Source organism: Camelina sativa, chromosome 19, assembly GCF_000633955.1.
Source record: "Camelina sativa cultivar DH55 chromosome 19, Cs, whole genome shotgun sequence".
Taxonomy (NCBI): domain Eukaryota; kingdom Viridiplantae; phylum Streptophyta; class Magnoliopsida; order Brassicales; family Brassicaceae; genus Camelina; species Camelina sativa.
In genome coordinates, this window is record NC_025703.1 from 813,433 (window position 1) to 827,664 (window position 14,232).

Sequence of the window (14,232 nt, forward strand, 5' to 3'; positions counted from 1 at the left end):
CTGGAGCTCCGGAGCTTTACCCGGACCTCGTCGCTTCCAATACGGTTCCTTCGATTGTCAATCTCCTCTCCCATGAGAACTCCGATATCGCCAACGATGTTGTTCAGCTTCTTCAGGATCTGACCGACGAGGATGCCTTGGAGGATAACGATGACCAGGCGCGTGTGTTAGTCGACGCGCTGGTTGAAAACAACGTGCTCGAGCTCTTGGTTCAGAATATGAATCGTTTGTCTGAGGCAGACCCAGACGAAGCCACAGCTATATACGCAACATTGACGGTAATTGAGAATTTGGTGGAAGTGAAGCCTTCTGTAGCTGAATTGGTGTGTGAACGGACGAAGCTATTGCGGTGGCTTCTGACGAAGATTAAGGTGAGGGAATTCGAAGGAATCAAGCAGTACGCGTCTGAGATTCTTGCGATTCTGCTTCAAAACAGCACGGTGAATCAGAAACGGTTAGGGCAGATGAATGGTGTAGACGCTGTGCTTGAAGGTGTGGCCATGTATAAGTCCAAGGATCCTAAAACTCCTGACGAGGAAGAGATGTTAGAGAATCTATTTGATTGTTTGTGTTGTCTCTTGATGCCATTGGAGAACAAGGAGAGGTTTGTGAATGCTGAAGGTGTTGAGCTGATGATTATTATCATGAAGCAGAAGAAATATGCTTACGGGTCTGCAATTCGAGCTCTTGACTTCGCCATGACCAATTATCCACCGGCATGTGAGAGGTTTGTGGATGTTATGGGACTGAAAACAGCGTTTGCTGCTTTCATGGGTAAGGCAAGTTTTTCATTCCCGTTTCTTCTTACCATCGTTTGTTAGAAAATGCTTGAGAAGAACAAAGTGATGTGAAGGAGGTGATTCTGAGGCATACTTCCATATTGATTTAGTTCAGTTCTTTGAATGTTTTAGATTCCACTGAACAAGAGTATCAAAAGGGAGAGGTATAAGGAGGAGCTAGAGGAGCGGGTTATTTCACTGGTTGCGTCGTTATTTGGTAAGAAGGGAAAGTCATATGTTCATGTAAATAAATAACAGTGTTTTCCTTGCATGTACTTGATGTTAACTCTTTTTGGTTTTCTTGGCTTCTGACTGTATTTTTCAGCTGGGATTCTAAGGGGTTCTAGGAGAGATCGTTTGTTAAGTAAATTTGTGGAGAGTGAGTTTGAGAAGATTGACCGGGTCATGGAACTGTATATGAGGTAATATAACTGTTCTGTTTCTCTTCAATACTATTCCATTTTAAGCATTCGATGAAAAAGTCAAGGCTTCTTCTTTGTAGTGGTGACGACTATGGTGAAATGCAGTTACCTAAAAGTTGTGTTTCCTCTCTCATTATTGTTTTCACTTGGCAGATACTCTGAAAGGGTTAAATCAGAGGCCGAGAGGTTAGACCAGCTTGAGCTTGATGACCTTGAGGTAATTTTCACTCCATTATTTTCATAAATTTGATGTATTCATTCTGAGCTTGAATCTGTTGATGAACTGATTTCATTGTTTTTGGCTTATCAGTTGGATGAAGATGAGAAATATAATCGGAAGCTAGAATCAGGCCTCTACAGTCTTCAGGTTCGACCAAGTTTAATCATATCCAGTTTCATGTCCGTCTGGGAAATGGCAAAAGTGCCTCGTATGTGTACATACGCTACATTAGACACTTATACAGTCCTCCTACACTTGCTTTTATCTTCTTTTTCTAGTTGTTATTAATCTTGAGTAACTTTTTTTCTGAAATTGCAGCTTATTGCTGTTATTCTGGGCCATATATGGTGTTCTGAGTAAGTCCCACCCTTAAAGAGTACCCCACCAAAAAAATACATTCCTGAGCTTTCGCTTCAGACATACTAATTTTGTAATCAATACTTGATGTAGGCATTCTGGAATGAGAGCGCGGATCGAACTGTTACTGAAGCAACAGAAGCTTAGTAAAACTGATGTCAAGCAGATTCTTCAGGTTCTTCTTCTCTTCCCTCGCCTAAATTTAGTCTAGACACTAATTAGTTAGTGAGTTGACTTGACATGGATAAAAACATTTGAACAATTTGATTCACTGAAACCATAAGACTTAGTGCTAAGGACTGTGAGACATAAGTTTGTAATGTAAACCCTCGGTTACCGATAGGTTTTTTATCTTTTGTGGTTAGTGCAATTGCTAACATACACCCTTAACAGGAATATCACGACAACATTGGAGATCTTGATGGACCAGAGGAGAAAGAACGAGGACAGGCGAGAATTCAATTGTTCATATCGGCAATGTGATTTAGAGAAGGAATCAAGAACATGGGAAATATCGCCAATGGCTTTGTATTAGTTTCCAATATAGAGACTAGAGAGAGACTTTTTGTTTTCTCAAGAGGCTTTAAGTCGAGCATTATTGGTAACCATGTTGATTACTGTTTGTAGTATTGTGAGCTTTCGATTGATCTGAGTTGTTACTTTACTTAAGGTCGTTTAGCTGGCAGATTTCTTTACGATCAGTGTTCAAAATCTCAGGCTCAATTGACGTGAGAAGGTCTCTTTCTAGAATCGTAGGTATATTTGTTTAGTTGATAACAATGTACAGACAAGTGGACGTGCCGGAGTGGTTATCGGGCATGACTAGAAATCATGTGGGCTTTGCCCGCGCAGGTTCGAATCCTGCCGTTCACGGTTTTTAGTTTTTTTTCTTAATTGTTTCTAAATTGAATTTAATTTTGACATACGTGCGAAAATGAGACCACGTGTGCTCCGCAAACGTCGCCGTTACCGGATCACTCCGGTCAGAGAGTTATTATCTCTCCCAAATCCAAACGAAATAACTTCTCTCCATCGCTCTCGCTGAAAAATGGCGAAGTCGAGAAGTGTCTTGATCTTGTGCGGTGACTACATGGAAGACTACGAGGTCATCTTCTTCCTCTTTTACTTTCTTCTGTCTTCCTTGTTCTTATAATTCAGCTAGTTACTTATGTATGTGTCTTCTCTCAGGTGATGGTCCCGTTCCAAGCTTTGCAAGCTTTCGGAGTCTCCGTCCACACCGTCTGCCCCGGTAAGAAAGCTGGTGACTCTTGCCCCACCGCCGTTCACGATTTCTGTGGCCACCAGGTTTCTCTCTCTCTTTCTCTCTCGATCTCCATGTGTAGCTTAGCTGCTTGATCTATTGATATACAATCCATTGAAACTAATTTTAGAAATGCTTCATCTCTAATTGAGCTTCGAATTGGATAATAAAGTTGTATTGTTTCAAGAATTCAAAGGAGAAACACTTTTTTTCTAATTTGTATTTCTTAGAGCATTTGCAGACCTATTCTGAGTCACGAGGTCACAATTTCACGCTCAATGCAACATTTGATGAAGTTGACCTTAGCAAGTATGATGGATTGGTTATACCAGGAGGACGTGCTCCAGAATACCTGGCCTTGACTCCATCTGTTGTTCAGTTGCTTAAAGAGTTTTCAAGCTCTGGCAAGCCCATTGCCTCTATTTGCCATGGGCAGTTGATATTGGCAGCTGCAGACACGGTTAATGGTCGAAAGTGCACAGCTTATGCCACTGTTGGACCTGCTCTTATTGCTGCAGGGGCCAAGTGGGTCGAACCAGTAACCCCGGATGTTTGTGTTGTTGATGGTAGCTTGATTACTGCAGCTACATATGAGGGTCATCCTGAATTTATCCAGCTTTTTGTCAAGGCTCTGGGCGGTCAAATAACTGGAGCTAATAAAAGAATCTTGTTTCTCTGTGGGGTAAGCGACCCTTACCATATTTTGTTGAATCAATTTATTAATATCCATGTTTCTTCATTCGTTTTGCTTTAGATTGTGCTGTAGAATGATTCATGAAGTTAAAAAAAAAACGTTTTACTCGTAGGATTGGACAGGCTTTTCTAGTGATTTCAAACATAGGTTTTGTTGGTAAATGAACACTACCGACTTGGGTTTCTTAAACATCACAGTTTTGGTTACTTTTTGACCTTTGCAGGATTATATGGAAGACTATGAAGTCAAAGTCCCTTTTCAGTCCCTTCAAGCGTTGGGATGTCAAGTTGATGCGGTTTGCCCAGATAAGAAGGCTGGTGATCGTTGCCCAACTGCAATCCATGACTTTGAGGGTGACCAAACTTACAGTGAGAAACCAGGCCACACTTTTGCTTTAACTAGTAACTTTGATGGCCTAGTTTCCTCGTGTTACGATGCTCTGGTCATTCCTGGAGGCAGAGCACCAGAATATCTGGCCTTGAACCAAAATGTCCTTAACATTGTTAAAGAATTCATGAAGTCTGAGAAACCAGTTGCATCTATTTGTCATGGACAACAGATCTTAGCTGCTGCTGGTGTCCTCAAGGTCAGTGTATTGTTCCTTTGTAGCTCCGATTTATTCCCTTTTTCTTGCCTCTAACCAGTTCTTTTGAGGAATTTTGCTTTATGTGACCTGATTGATTACTGGCTGGTGCAGGGAAGGAAATGCACTGCTTATCCAGCCGTGAAACTGAACGTGGTACTTGGAGGAGGAACTTGGCTAGAACCAGATCCGATCCACAGATGCTTCACTGACGGGAATCTGGTAACTGGCGCAGCATGGCCTGGACATCCAGAGTTTGTGTCACAGCTAATGGCTTTGTTGGGCATTCAGGTTTCATTCTAAGTTCCATGTAATGTAAACATTCCCTTTCACGCGGAATCCGTTCAACCCACTTGTTTACTATGTTCTAATATGTGTTAAACTTAACGGGTATGTTATATGTTTTTTTGCTGCAATCTCCCATGCTACCATTGATTCTCTCGTCTTTTGAATAGCTTACCAAAGCTACGTCGTATTCGTCTTAGAATTTTGACCTTTTTTGTGTCGATAGCGATGCTGTTTTTTGCACATCGATATGAAAACACCTGGGCCGAGAGAAACGAAACATGCGCCCAAATAGTATAGGCTGAGAAATGATAACTCAAGGCAGGGCCCGTTTGACCCATAAGAAACCATATATATATACAGTATGTTATTATCGCTTTGTGAATTTTCGATCATGCCGCCGAATATGATCCGTCATGTCGCTGGTAAATCGAAAGAGGAAGGAGATCGATGGAGGCTTGCCGAATTGCATGCTTAGAAATCCTTGAAACCGTACCTAAAGATATGATAAGTAATAAACATAATCTTTTTTTCTGGATGATCATATTTCTTGAAACACATTTACACAATACAAGATAAAATCTTTTGCTCACCTCAACTATAGGGTTTAGGGATAACACCAAGATTTTACATTTACATACAACCAATTATTATATGGTAAATTAAGACATGAGAAAGAGATTGGTTCATCCAGAACCAGCAGACGACGACCTAGCTGTTTCAATCGCTGCAACCAGATCATCATATTTCGCACCAGTGACTTCCTTGACGACCTTGTTGTCCTTCAATATCTTGAAAGTTGGAACCACTCTTATTCCTAGCTCCTTTGCCAATGGCTGCCACCAATAGAAAAGAGTCAAAGTTTTTTAGCAACAACATAAAAGGAGAAGTACATAGTAGCATTGTTGATGAAAGTCTTCTCTTATCTTTAGATACTATCATGGTTCAATAGATAGATATATACGGTGGTTAGAGCACAAACCCGGTTATCTGGATTGCAGTCAAGCTTTAGAAAGACAACGTCCTCATACTTCTCTGATAAAGCTTTGTACTTGGGAGCAATCACCTTACATGGACCACACCTGCATATACACAAGATATCCAAAGAGACCATCATTAGTAGGAAAGATTTGTAAACTCTCTTTAAAGAATGACCAACATCAAAACCAAACGAACCACATCTGCAGAAGAAGAATCTAACTGAGAAGACAAAGATACACCAATCCCTCAGCTAATATCATTTGTATACATTAAAGGGAAAGATATATAAACATAAGAGGTTTCATGATTCCATCGGTTCTGACCTATGATCAATTGGTTCATTGCAACAAATCAACTGAGTTGTAATCATAAAAATAGTTAAAAGCAGAGAGGAGCAGAAGAGTACCATTGAGTGTACATGTCAAGTACGACAAGCTTATCACCGGCGGCATTAACGATGGGCCAGAAGGTGTCCTTATCAACCTCCGTAACTTGACCAACACTTACATTCACGGTTTCTAAGCCACACCTCACCGCAACATATGAATCTCCTCTTTTACAAGAATCCAACGAGGAGCAGAAACCAATCTTCGTCGTCGTGACGCCGGAGTAAGGGATCCGGCACTGTTTCCTCCTCGATGGACCGAATCCTCCGGTGCTCGGAGATAAAGCCGTCGGAGACGGAGCGAGGCGGAGTGAGAGAGGCATTGTTTGTGGTGAAGCAAAATAATTTCGAAAATGTTGAGATGATCTCAAGACTCAAAGACAAGAAGAGTGTGTGTGTGTGTGTGTGGTGAGAGGTCTCAACGGACCGAGAGAGCAAACAAATGGGTACTATAGTGGAAAAGACGGTGTTATCCTCGAATAGCTGCGGATGAACAAGTATATTCGGGGGTATTTACGGTAATTACTTGTTATCGTGATAGATTGAACGGGCGGTGTAGAATTCTTCGAGGAATTAAAGATTGATATCTATGTTTTTTTTCTCACTAGGAAATTACGTTTCGGTCCCTCAAAATGGTGAGACAAATTATGTATTTTTTTTTTAAATTCCATAAATATAACTATTTTTGACTAAAGTACAAAATTAACCCAACAACATGCAATGATACCAAAAAAGAAGAAAAAAATAATAAACACAACATATTCATTCGTACGTACATGTGAATAAATGAAATTTTATTGTATACAAGTGAGAAAATAAATAAGTTACAGAAACAATTGCCGCCAAAGTGGTGAGAGCTAGTAGCAGTTATTTCAGTTTCCCTCTTTATAAGTGTGTGTGATCATATTTTTTGTTATTACTTACTATTTTTTTTATGTCTATCTTAAAAGTTAATTTCGATACGTTTGTTTAAATTATTAATTTAATTTGGAAAGTACCAACCAAACCAAAATTTTTTATTCTTTCATGTGTGTGTAATATAAGTAAGTAAGTTAAGTTCTTCTCTTGTCCTAAACCTTAAAGCATATCTAGTAGTGTATTTAAGCGTTATTCATACAATTTCTAGGGGAAAAAAAAAGAAAAACTAAAAGAATTGGGTCAAAATACTGAAACTGTTGCTCTAGGAAGTATCGGAAGGAACCATAAAAATATGCTATGTGTCAATTTCTAATTGGCTTATGATAAAATATAAAACAGATATTTTTTCTCTCACTTTTTTTCTCTTTTCCTTAATCTCTCTCTTTTCTCTGTCGACAAAACGCGAAACGGTGAATTCGATCGCTTGATCCAGCTTCAAAAACACAACGTAACTATCAATCACAAATCCACAGTAAGCTATGAGGAGAGTCACCGGACTTGCTGGGCCCACAATCTCATCCTCCGTCACAATCCATCCACCGGACTTCCATTTTTCTTCTATTTTTTTCTCTCTCGCCCGAAACAGCGATTGCCGATGCGATTCACCTCAAATCCAGTACGTGATCTTCCTCTTCGATTCATTTCGATTTCTTCCTCTTTTTGTTCGATCTAATTTCGATTTCGATGAAGCTAAGATTTACAGTTTTGTGATCTTTGAGTTTTTTTGTTTGTTTGTTTCCTTTAGATTCAATGGCTATGATTTATATTGAATCGATATATACACTATGATGATTTTTTATTTTTGTTTGCCTTGATGTAGCATTGGATTTAAGATTAGAACGATTGAGCTTGATTGCAAACGTATCAAGCTTCAGATTTGGGACACATGATTTTAAGATAAGAACGATCAAACCAACATTTAGTTTCTGTTTTGTTGGTTTAGGTTTGTAAAGGATCCTACCAGCAGAGACATTGATCGATTGTTGGTGCATTTTTATATAAGAATTGATTGAGTTCATAAATAATCAAGCATATGTTCTGTGTCGGAATGAAGAAGAATCCAGAGAGCTAAGATGAGACTTTAATTTCTTGCCCAGTTAAAAATTTTTAGGGGAAACAAGTATAATCCAATGATCGGATCAGATTCTGTTTCATAACTTCAATTGTGAAAAAATGTGTGTTTTTAGATGCATAAGTAGAAAGTTTCTCAATTTCTTCAGCTATATAATCTGATTAACTGATTGATTGCATCAATGTTGTTTCCCTTTTATTTCAGGAACTTCAGCATGTCCAAATGGCAAGTTTTACTATAGGAACATAGGAAGTTCACCAAAGTTCGTTTACTCTTTTCTTGTAAACGATGTTCTCTTGAAAACGTGCGGATTAGTTTTCAATGCTCTCAACTCTTCACCACATGACATATTTTTATTTCTTTCTTGTAACTAGGTGACGATGTTTTTGTTGTCTCTTAGGTATTCCTTGTGTTGGAACCATTCTAGGTTGTTTGAACTTTGTACCGAAGATTTAAGCCTAGGTGACGATGCTAGAAATATTGACAATTGGAGGTCCCGTATCACAGAGAAGGTAAAAAAAATTAAGGGGGATGTATTGAACTGAAGATTTTAAGAGATTTTGGGATATTCTTAAATCCCCTGTTATTTAACTGGTGATTTTTAAAAATCACTTGAAATCTTATGTTATTGAATGTGAAATTTATAAAAATATTTTACAATCTCTTGTTATTCAATCAGTAATTTATAAATTTCATCTCAAATCTACCGTTATTTAAAAAATCACAACTTTTTAAAAAAATCTATTGAATGTGATTTTAAGAGACTTTTCTAACATTTTTAGTTTAAATATTTGTCTTACAAAATCTCACCTTTGAAGGTGAAACTTTAAAATATTTGTTTAAAATTTTTTTCTTCGACACCGGTTGCAATTTGTTTTTGCAACTCTCTCTCTCTCTCTCCCTCTCTCTCTCTCTTTCTCTCTCTCTCTCTCTCTCTCTCCAAGTTGCTCTCTTTTAAAAAAAACTCTAAAATCACCTAAAATTCAGTAATTAAATCTCACCAAATCCCAAAACCAAAATCTCAAAATTATAAATTCTAATCAAATCTCTTAAAATTATACTTAAATCTCCCAAAATTCTGAAATATTAAAATTTCAGCAAATCTCCTAAAATCCTCAGTTCAATACATCCCCCTAAATTTCTTGGTCGTTTGAACTTTGTACCCAAGATTTAAGCTTCTCACTCATTTTCTTTACATACTTTCCTTTTCTTCTTGAGTTCACTATGTTAAGATTTTCAGTTATGATCTTATGCAATATAGGATCCTTGTCGTCCATGGATGTTTGATGAGACTCAAAGGATTTTGCATCTTTTGTTACCAATGTGGCAGCGGTATATAGGGAATCTCTTGGTTTCGTTTTTAAATTTGAAGTTCTCTTGAACTATGTTTCAGTTGGTAGATAAACTATCTGTTTTTGATTCAATTAAAAGGTTTTCATACTTTTTAATTCAACTAAAAGTTTACATACAATTAAGAAACTTGTAATTGTTTCAGAAATTTGAATTATAATGATTAATCAATTTTGATAGGTTTCTCTTGTGGAATGATTATTTGGTTTAAATTTTTAGTAAATTGCTTTAATTAGTTTAGTATTATTTATATAATTAATTTATATTTGAGCTAACTCTATTGAGTTGCTGGAGTGGACATGGTCTTACTCCACCGCCAAAGCTATACTTCTTCTCTTTCTTTTGCTTTTTTCTCTTTTTCACTTTTTCGTTTTTTTTTTTTCAACTAAAAATTAGTTAAGGGGTAATATCTCCGGTCATGGATCTCAAGCGGAGACAGTGGTTCTTGTCGGTTATTTTGCTTTCGGCGGCGTTGCTAATTGGACCGCAGTTTTCGTCGGCGGCGGCGACGACTCCGGTATTTGAAGTTCGAAGCAAGTTCGCCGGAAAAAGAGAAAAAGATCTTGGAGCTCTCAAAGCTCACGACGTCCACCGTCACTCAAGGCTTCTCTCCGCCATCGATCTACCTCTCGGCGGCGATAGCCAGCCTGAGTCTATTGGGTTCGAATCGCCATTAATCAAAAAAACCTGTAATTTTGGGAATTTTTGTTGTCGTTCTCTTTGTAAAGAGACAATACTAAAAAAAAAATGGGAATTTTATTTAACAACAAAAATAAAGTCGGATTTTTTGTCTTCTATAAATGAGGAATCTGAAATTAAAAAAAAAAAAAAAAAAAAACTTTTGAGCTTTTTATTGATTTTGAATCTATTGAAGATTCTCTCAACTCTTTGATTGGTTCTTGACTCTTTTGTTCTTAGACTATGAAATGATCTTCTTCTTGTGTCTGATATGTTAAAATGTTGATTCGTTGTTCTTTGCTGTTTTGGTGTTTTTAATTTTTCAGTTTATACTTTGCTAAAATCGGATTAGGAACTCCATCAAGAGACTTTCATGTCCAAGTTGATACAGGAAGTGATATCTTATGGGTGAATTGTGCTGGTTGCATCCGATGTCCTAGGAAAAGTGATCTGGTATATATACCATCTATTTTATCCTGTCCAAAAAAGACAAGAAGAAAAAAAACAGAATTTTGAAGGTTACATTCCAAATATCTTTCAGGTAGAGCTGACACCTTATGATGCGGATGCTTCGTCCACTGCCAAATCTGTTTCCTGCGATGACAGCTTCTGCTCTTACGTTAACCAAAGATCTGAGTGTCACGCAGGCTCTACTTGTCAATATGTTATCATGTACGGAGATGGGAGCTCTACTAATGGATACTTGGTCAGGGATGTTGTGCATTTGGATTTAGTTACTGGAAATCGTCAAACCGGTTCCACCAACGGAACTATTATCTTCGGGTTAGTTTTAGTTTTATAGCTTGTGGCTTGCAAATCTCTTTAGCATTGTGCCAATTTTAATGGATATATGTGGGTTCTTATATACAGATGTGGGTCTAAACAGTCTGGTCAACTTGGTGAATCCCAAGCTGCAGTTGATGGGATAATGGGGTTTGGACAATCAAATTCATCGTTTATATCGCAGCTAGCTTCGCAAAGAAAGGTCAAAAGGTCTTTTGCACATTGTTTGGATAATAACAGTGGAGGCGGTATCTTCGCCATTGGAGAAGTTGTGTCACCTAAAGTAAAGACTACTCCTATGCTCTCTAAATCGTAAGTGAAATGCCTTACTCTCTTATAGCTGTTCTTTTTCTATTTCCTGTCAAAAAAAAGCTTTTGAATTTCTTAACACTGTTTGTGTAACTCTTTTTGACAGAGCTCACTATAGTGTCAACCTCAATGCAATTGAAGTTGGTAATTTAGTTTTACAACTTTCTTCGGATGCGTTTAATTCGGGAGATGACAAAGGAGTTATTGTTGATAGTGGTACAACTCTGGTGTATCTTCCTGAAGCTGTTTATAAGCCGTTAATGAATGAGGTCAAGACTATGTATGTTACTTGTGAATTTCTTTCTTCTGCCTTCTTCTATAAAGTTCTTAATACTTTGTTTTTTTACCCTTGGGTTTTCGTCAGATATTGGCTTCACATCCGGAGCTTAGTTTGCATACAGTTCAAGATTCGTTTACTTGTTTCCATTATATAGACAAGTAAGAATCTAACTCATCGCTTCTTTGTCATTCTCGGTGCTTAGTGTTCCAGTAATGTTTGAAACTGTACCGTCAACTGCTCTTTGAATTGAAAGGGAGTTATACATCAAGTATATGATGATTGATGTTTTGACACTCTGAAAATTTACTGTCAAATTCACAGATTAGATCGGTTCCCAACTGTCACTTTCCAGTTCGACAAGTCTCTTTCATTGGCTGTTTATCCTCGGGAGTATCTATTCCAAGTTAGAGTAAGTCGTGTTCCTTTTCAGACTCTTTACCTTGTTCGTGTTCTTGTATTCTTGTTCTGACATAAAAACTGGCTTATAGGAAGACACATGGTGTTTTGGTTGGCAAAACGGTGGATTGCAGACTAAAGGAGGAGAAGAATTAACAATTCTTGGAGGTACATATCTTTTTTTTTTTTTGTAAATGACTTTCATCCTGGAATTACTGAATAAATTGAGTCTTGATTTGTCTCCCTGCCCAGACATGGCCCTCTCTAACAAGTTAGTTGTCTACGATATCGAAAACCAAGTCATTGGATGGACCAATCACAACTGTAAGCATTACAAATCCTGTCATTGTGTTGCGTTGCCACAAATACTAAGATTTGAGTTTTTACGTGTTTTAACTGTAATGAATACTGAATCACACAGGCTCAGGAGAAATACAAGTAAAGGATGAAGAAAGTGGAGCAATCTACACAGTTGGTGCACACAACCTCTCATGGTCGTCTTCTTTAGCTATTACAAGACTTCTTACACTTGTTTCTCTCTTAATTCCTTTCTTATGTAACATGGCTTTATAGTTTCAGATAAAACCCTCTTTGGAACAAAGTTTGTTCCTTCTGTCGTTAATCATTTAAGGATCTGAAACCCCATTTGTTTTTTTTAAAATGGCATTTTCATTTATTCTGAGAGAGGAAGAAGTGATTGACAACAAATCTGTAGTTGGAATTGGAGCTTTTTGAATAGACAATAACAGGAAAATTCCCAACAGACTGACAAAATTAAGCCTGAGGGGCTTTCACAGAATCACAGACACAAAGCCATTATTACATGTGATGTTTTTTCACTCTTCTTAACTGACAAGACCAAAAAAAAAACAAACATAAACATCAACAAGAAAGAAAGACATAAACAAAAGACAAAATTGACAAAAATTTATGTTCCAAAACCAATGAATTATGACTCAAGGAAAAGAATAGAGATCAATGTAGAAAGTTGAAAAGGAAAACAAAAAGACACAGTACCTTCTTCTCTTGGGTGATTTTATTTGATATGATCTATCAAATCTCAAATTCTTCATTTCAGCTCTTCTTTCTCTTTTCACTTTCCAGGCACAAATCTTGGTAAGTTCAAAAGTGTATTAACTCTTGCAACACCTTCTAGTGCGGAATACTCTGTTCCAGGTTCTGTATCCAAGTTATCCTCTTCTTTTATCAGCTTCTCAGCTTCACTTTCGTCGAGAGCAATCTCTTTCCCCGTTCTGACAGTACTCGAACGGCCAAGACCGCTTGGTCCTGATGCATCATCATTCTCAGTTGCGGCTTTTAGTTCTTCGTCTACTTCTTCATCTTCCAGTCTGGAGACGGAAGATGATGTAGATATGACGTTTGAGTTGTTGGCGTCTAGATACAAGCAAACAGCGGCACAGTCATCGACTTTGGAAGTCGGGTATTTGTATCTCCAAGCTCTAACCGCAGACTCGACTATAGCTCTTGCTGCAGTGGAACGTGATGGAGCTGAAGCTACAATCCCCACTACATCATCATTTGAGAGAACATCCCAAATCTATCACACGAACATAATAACATTAGAAATGTGAGCAAATTTGCAAATAGAAAAGGAAATGTGTCTGAGAGAAAGAGAGATTACCCCATCTGTAGCCAGCACTATAAACTCATCTTTTTTGGTTAAGCGACGGAAAGATACATCAGGCACAGAGATTAGGCCAAAATCTTTAAGGCAAAAGTCTCCAAAAGCACGTGCCATTGCAAGCCCAGGTGAGTCACAGTTTGGCAGCCAAACTCTACAAACCTCAGGTTCATCTCTAAGAGCAAACACCCGTCCACGACATTTTCTTATTCTCTCTGCCTCAGCTGTAAAGTCAATTGAGGGCACAAAAAAAACCCAATAAAAGTGAATTAGTGGATCCATCATACATCCACAGGACAACAGCATACATCCTGCATAAGGAACAAAACCTGGGAGATTTGGCTTAAGATCCACAGTAAGTTGAACAGAGACAAGAGCATTGTTACTGTCTCTTGTACCCATTACAGCTCTAGAGTCTCCAATATTTCCAACAACGAGATACTGACCCTGCAATATTGCAGAGGATACATAATTAAGATCAAGAAACAGTGAATAAGGCTTAAACTAATAACATTCCAAACCGAGACAATACCTGCTTGATTAAGGTTACAGCTGTTGTCCCACTGCAGAAACAGTCAACACTTCCATGGAATTTCAGTTCTCTATCCATAACTTTAAAAGCCTTAAGAAACGACTCTTTCAGCGTCTGAAACAATTCCGGATGGGATTCCATGTTCTCCTCCTCCTCCATCTTAGCAGATGTCCTAGGTTCTTCTTCAGCAGATACAGAAGCAGCAGCAGCAGTATTATCTTCAGAGTTGTTAATGTTGGTTGCATTGTTAACGGTGTCGGTAGTGATAGCCTTTAGAACACCTTCAACTGGTACTTTTGCTTCCC

General features: G+C 38.0%; 4 protein-coding genes, 1 long non-coding RNA gene, 1 other non-coding gene and 1 pseudogene across 9 annotated transcripts in view; 5 read left to right on the forward strand and 2 right to left on the reverse strand.

Annotated features, from left to right (window-relative positions):
- Window positions 1-2,447, forward strand: part of LOC104763887 — a 3,962-nt pseudogene extending 1,515 nt beyond the window's left edge.
- On the forward strand, window positions 2,570-2,651 carry TRNAS-AGA. Its single transcript has one exon. It is a non-coding gene; the product is annotated as a tRNA-Ser (tRNA).
- On the forward strand, window positions 2,771-4,751 carry LOC104763889 (protein DJ-1 homolog D). The gene is made up of 5 exons (XM_010487292.2): window positions 2,771-2,883; window positions 2,967-3,083; window positions 3,281-3,721; window positions 3,957-4,319; window positions 4,431-4,751. Exons 1-5 carry the CDS (start codon window positions 2,827-2,829, stop codon window positions 4,617-4,619), a joined length of 1,167 nt encoding a protein of 388 aa, XP_010485594.1. The 5' UTR covers window positions 2,771-2,826; the 3' UTR covers window positions 4,620-4,751.
- LOC104763890 (thioredoxin F1, chloroplastic-like) lies at window positions 5,162-6,393 on the reverse strand. Its single transcript, XM_010487293.2, has 3 exons — window positions 5,989-6,393; window positions 5,584-5,683; window positions 5,162-5,437 (listed from the first exon to the last, which is right to left on the reverse strand). Exons 1-3 carry the CDS (start codon window positions 6,288-6,290, stop codon window positions 5,288-5,290), a joined length of 552 nt encoding a protein of 183 aa, XP_010485595.1. The 5' UTR covers window positions 6,291-6,393; the 3' UTR covers window positions 5,162-5,287.
- Window positions 7,278-8,543, forward strand: LOC109130975. Its single transcript, XR_002036730.1, has 3 exons — window positions 7,278-7,501; window positions 8,162-8,261; window positions 8,358-8,543. It is a non-coding gene; the product is annotated as an uncharacterized LOC109130975 (long non-coding RNA).
- LOC104763891 (aspartic proteinase-like protein 2) lies at window positions 9,584-12,437 on the forward strand. Its single transcript, XM_010487295.2, has 10 exons — window positions 9,584-9,967; window positions 10,312-10,438; window positions 10,527-10,768; window positions 10,856-11,080; window positions 11,184-11,346; window positions 11,442-11,515; window positions 11,679-11,766; window positions 11,846-11,921; window positions 12,006-12,077; window positions 12,175-12,437. The coding sequence occupies exons 1-10, from the start codon at window positions 9,726-9,728 to the stop codon at window positions 12,324-12,326; spliced, it is 1,461 nt and encodes a 486-aa protein (XP_010485597.1). The 5' UTR covers window positions 9,584-9,725; the 3' UTR covers window positions 12,327-12,437.
- The window catches only part of LOC104763892 (probable protein phosphatase 2C 33), a 10,334-nt gene continuing 8,567 nt past the window's right edge, over window positions 12,466-14,232 (reverse strand). For 3 of the 4 annotated variants that reach the window (XM_019241398.1, XM_010487299.2, XM_010487301.1), the window contains 4 exons: window positions 13,928-14,214; window positions 13,725-13,842; window positions 13,396-13,619; window positions 12,466-13,311 (listed from right to left, as the gene is read on the reverse strand). In XM_019241398.1, coding sequence (XP_019096943.1) covers window positions 12,847-13,311; window positions 13,396-13,619; window positions 13,725-13,842; window positions 13,928-14,214 — 1,094 coding nt within the window. In that variant the 3' untranslated portion in view covers window positions 12,466-12,846. Of the gene's footprint in view, window positions 13,312-13,395; window positions 13,620-13,724; window positions 13,843-13,927; window positions 14,218-14,232 lie in introns of all 4 variants that reach the window. The other variant, XM_019241397.1, reaches the window with a different exon arrangement.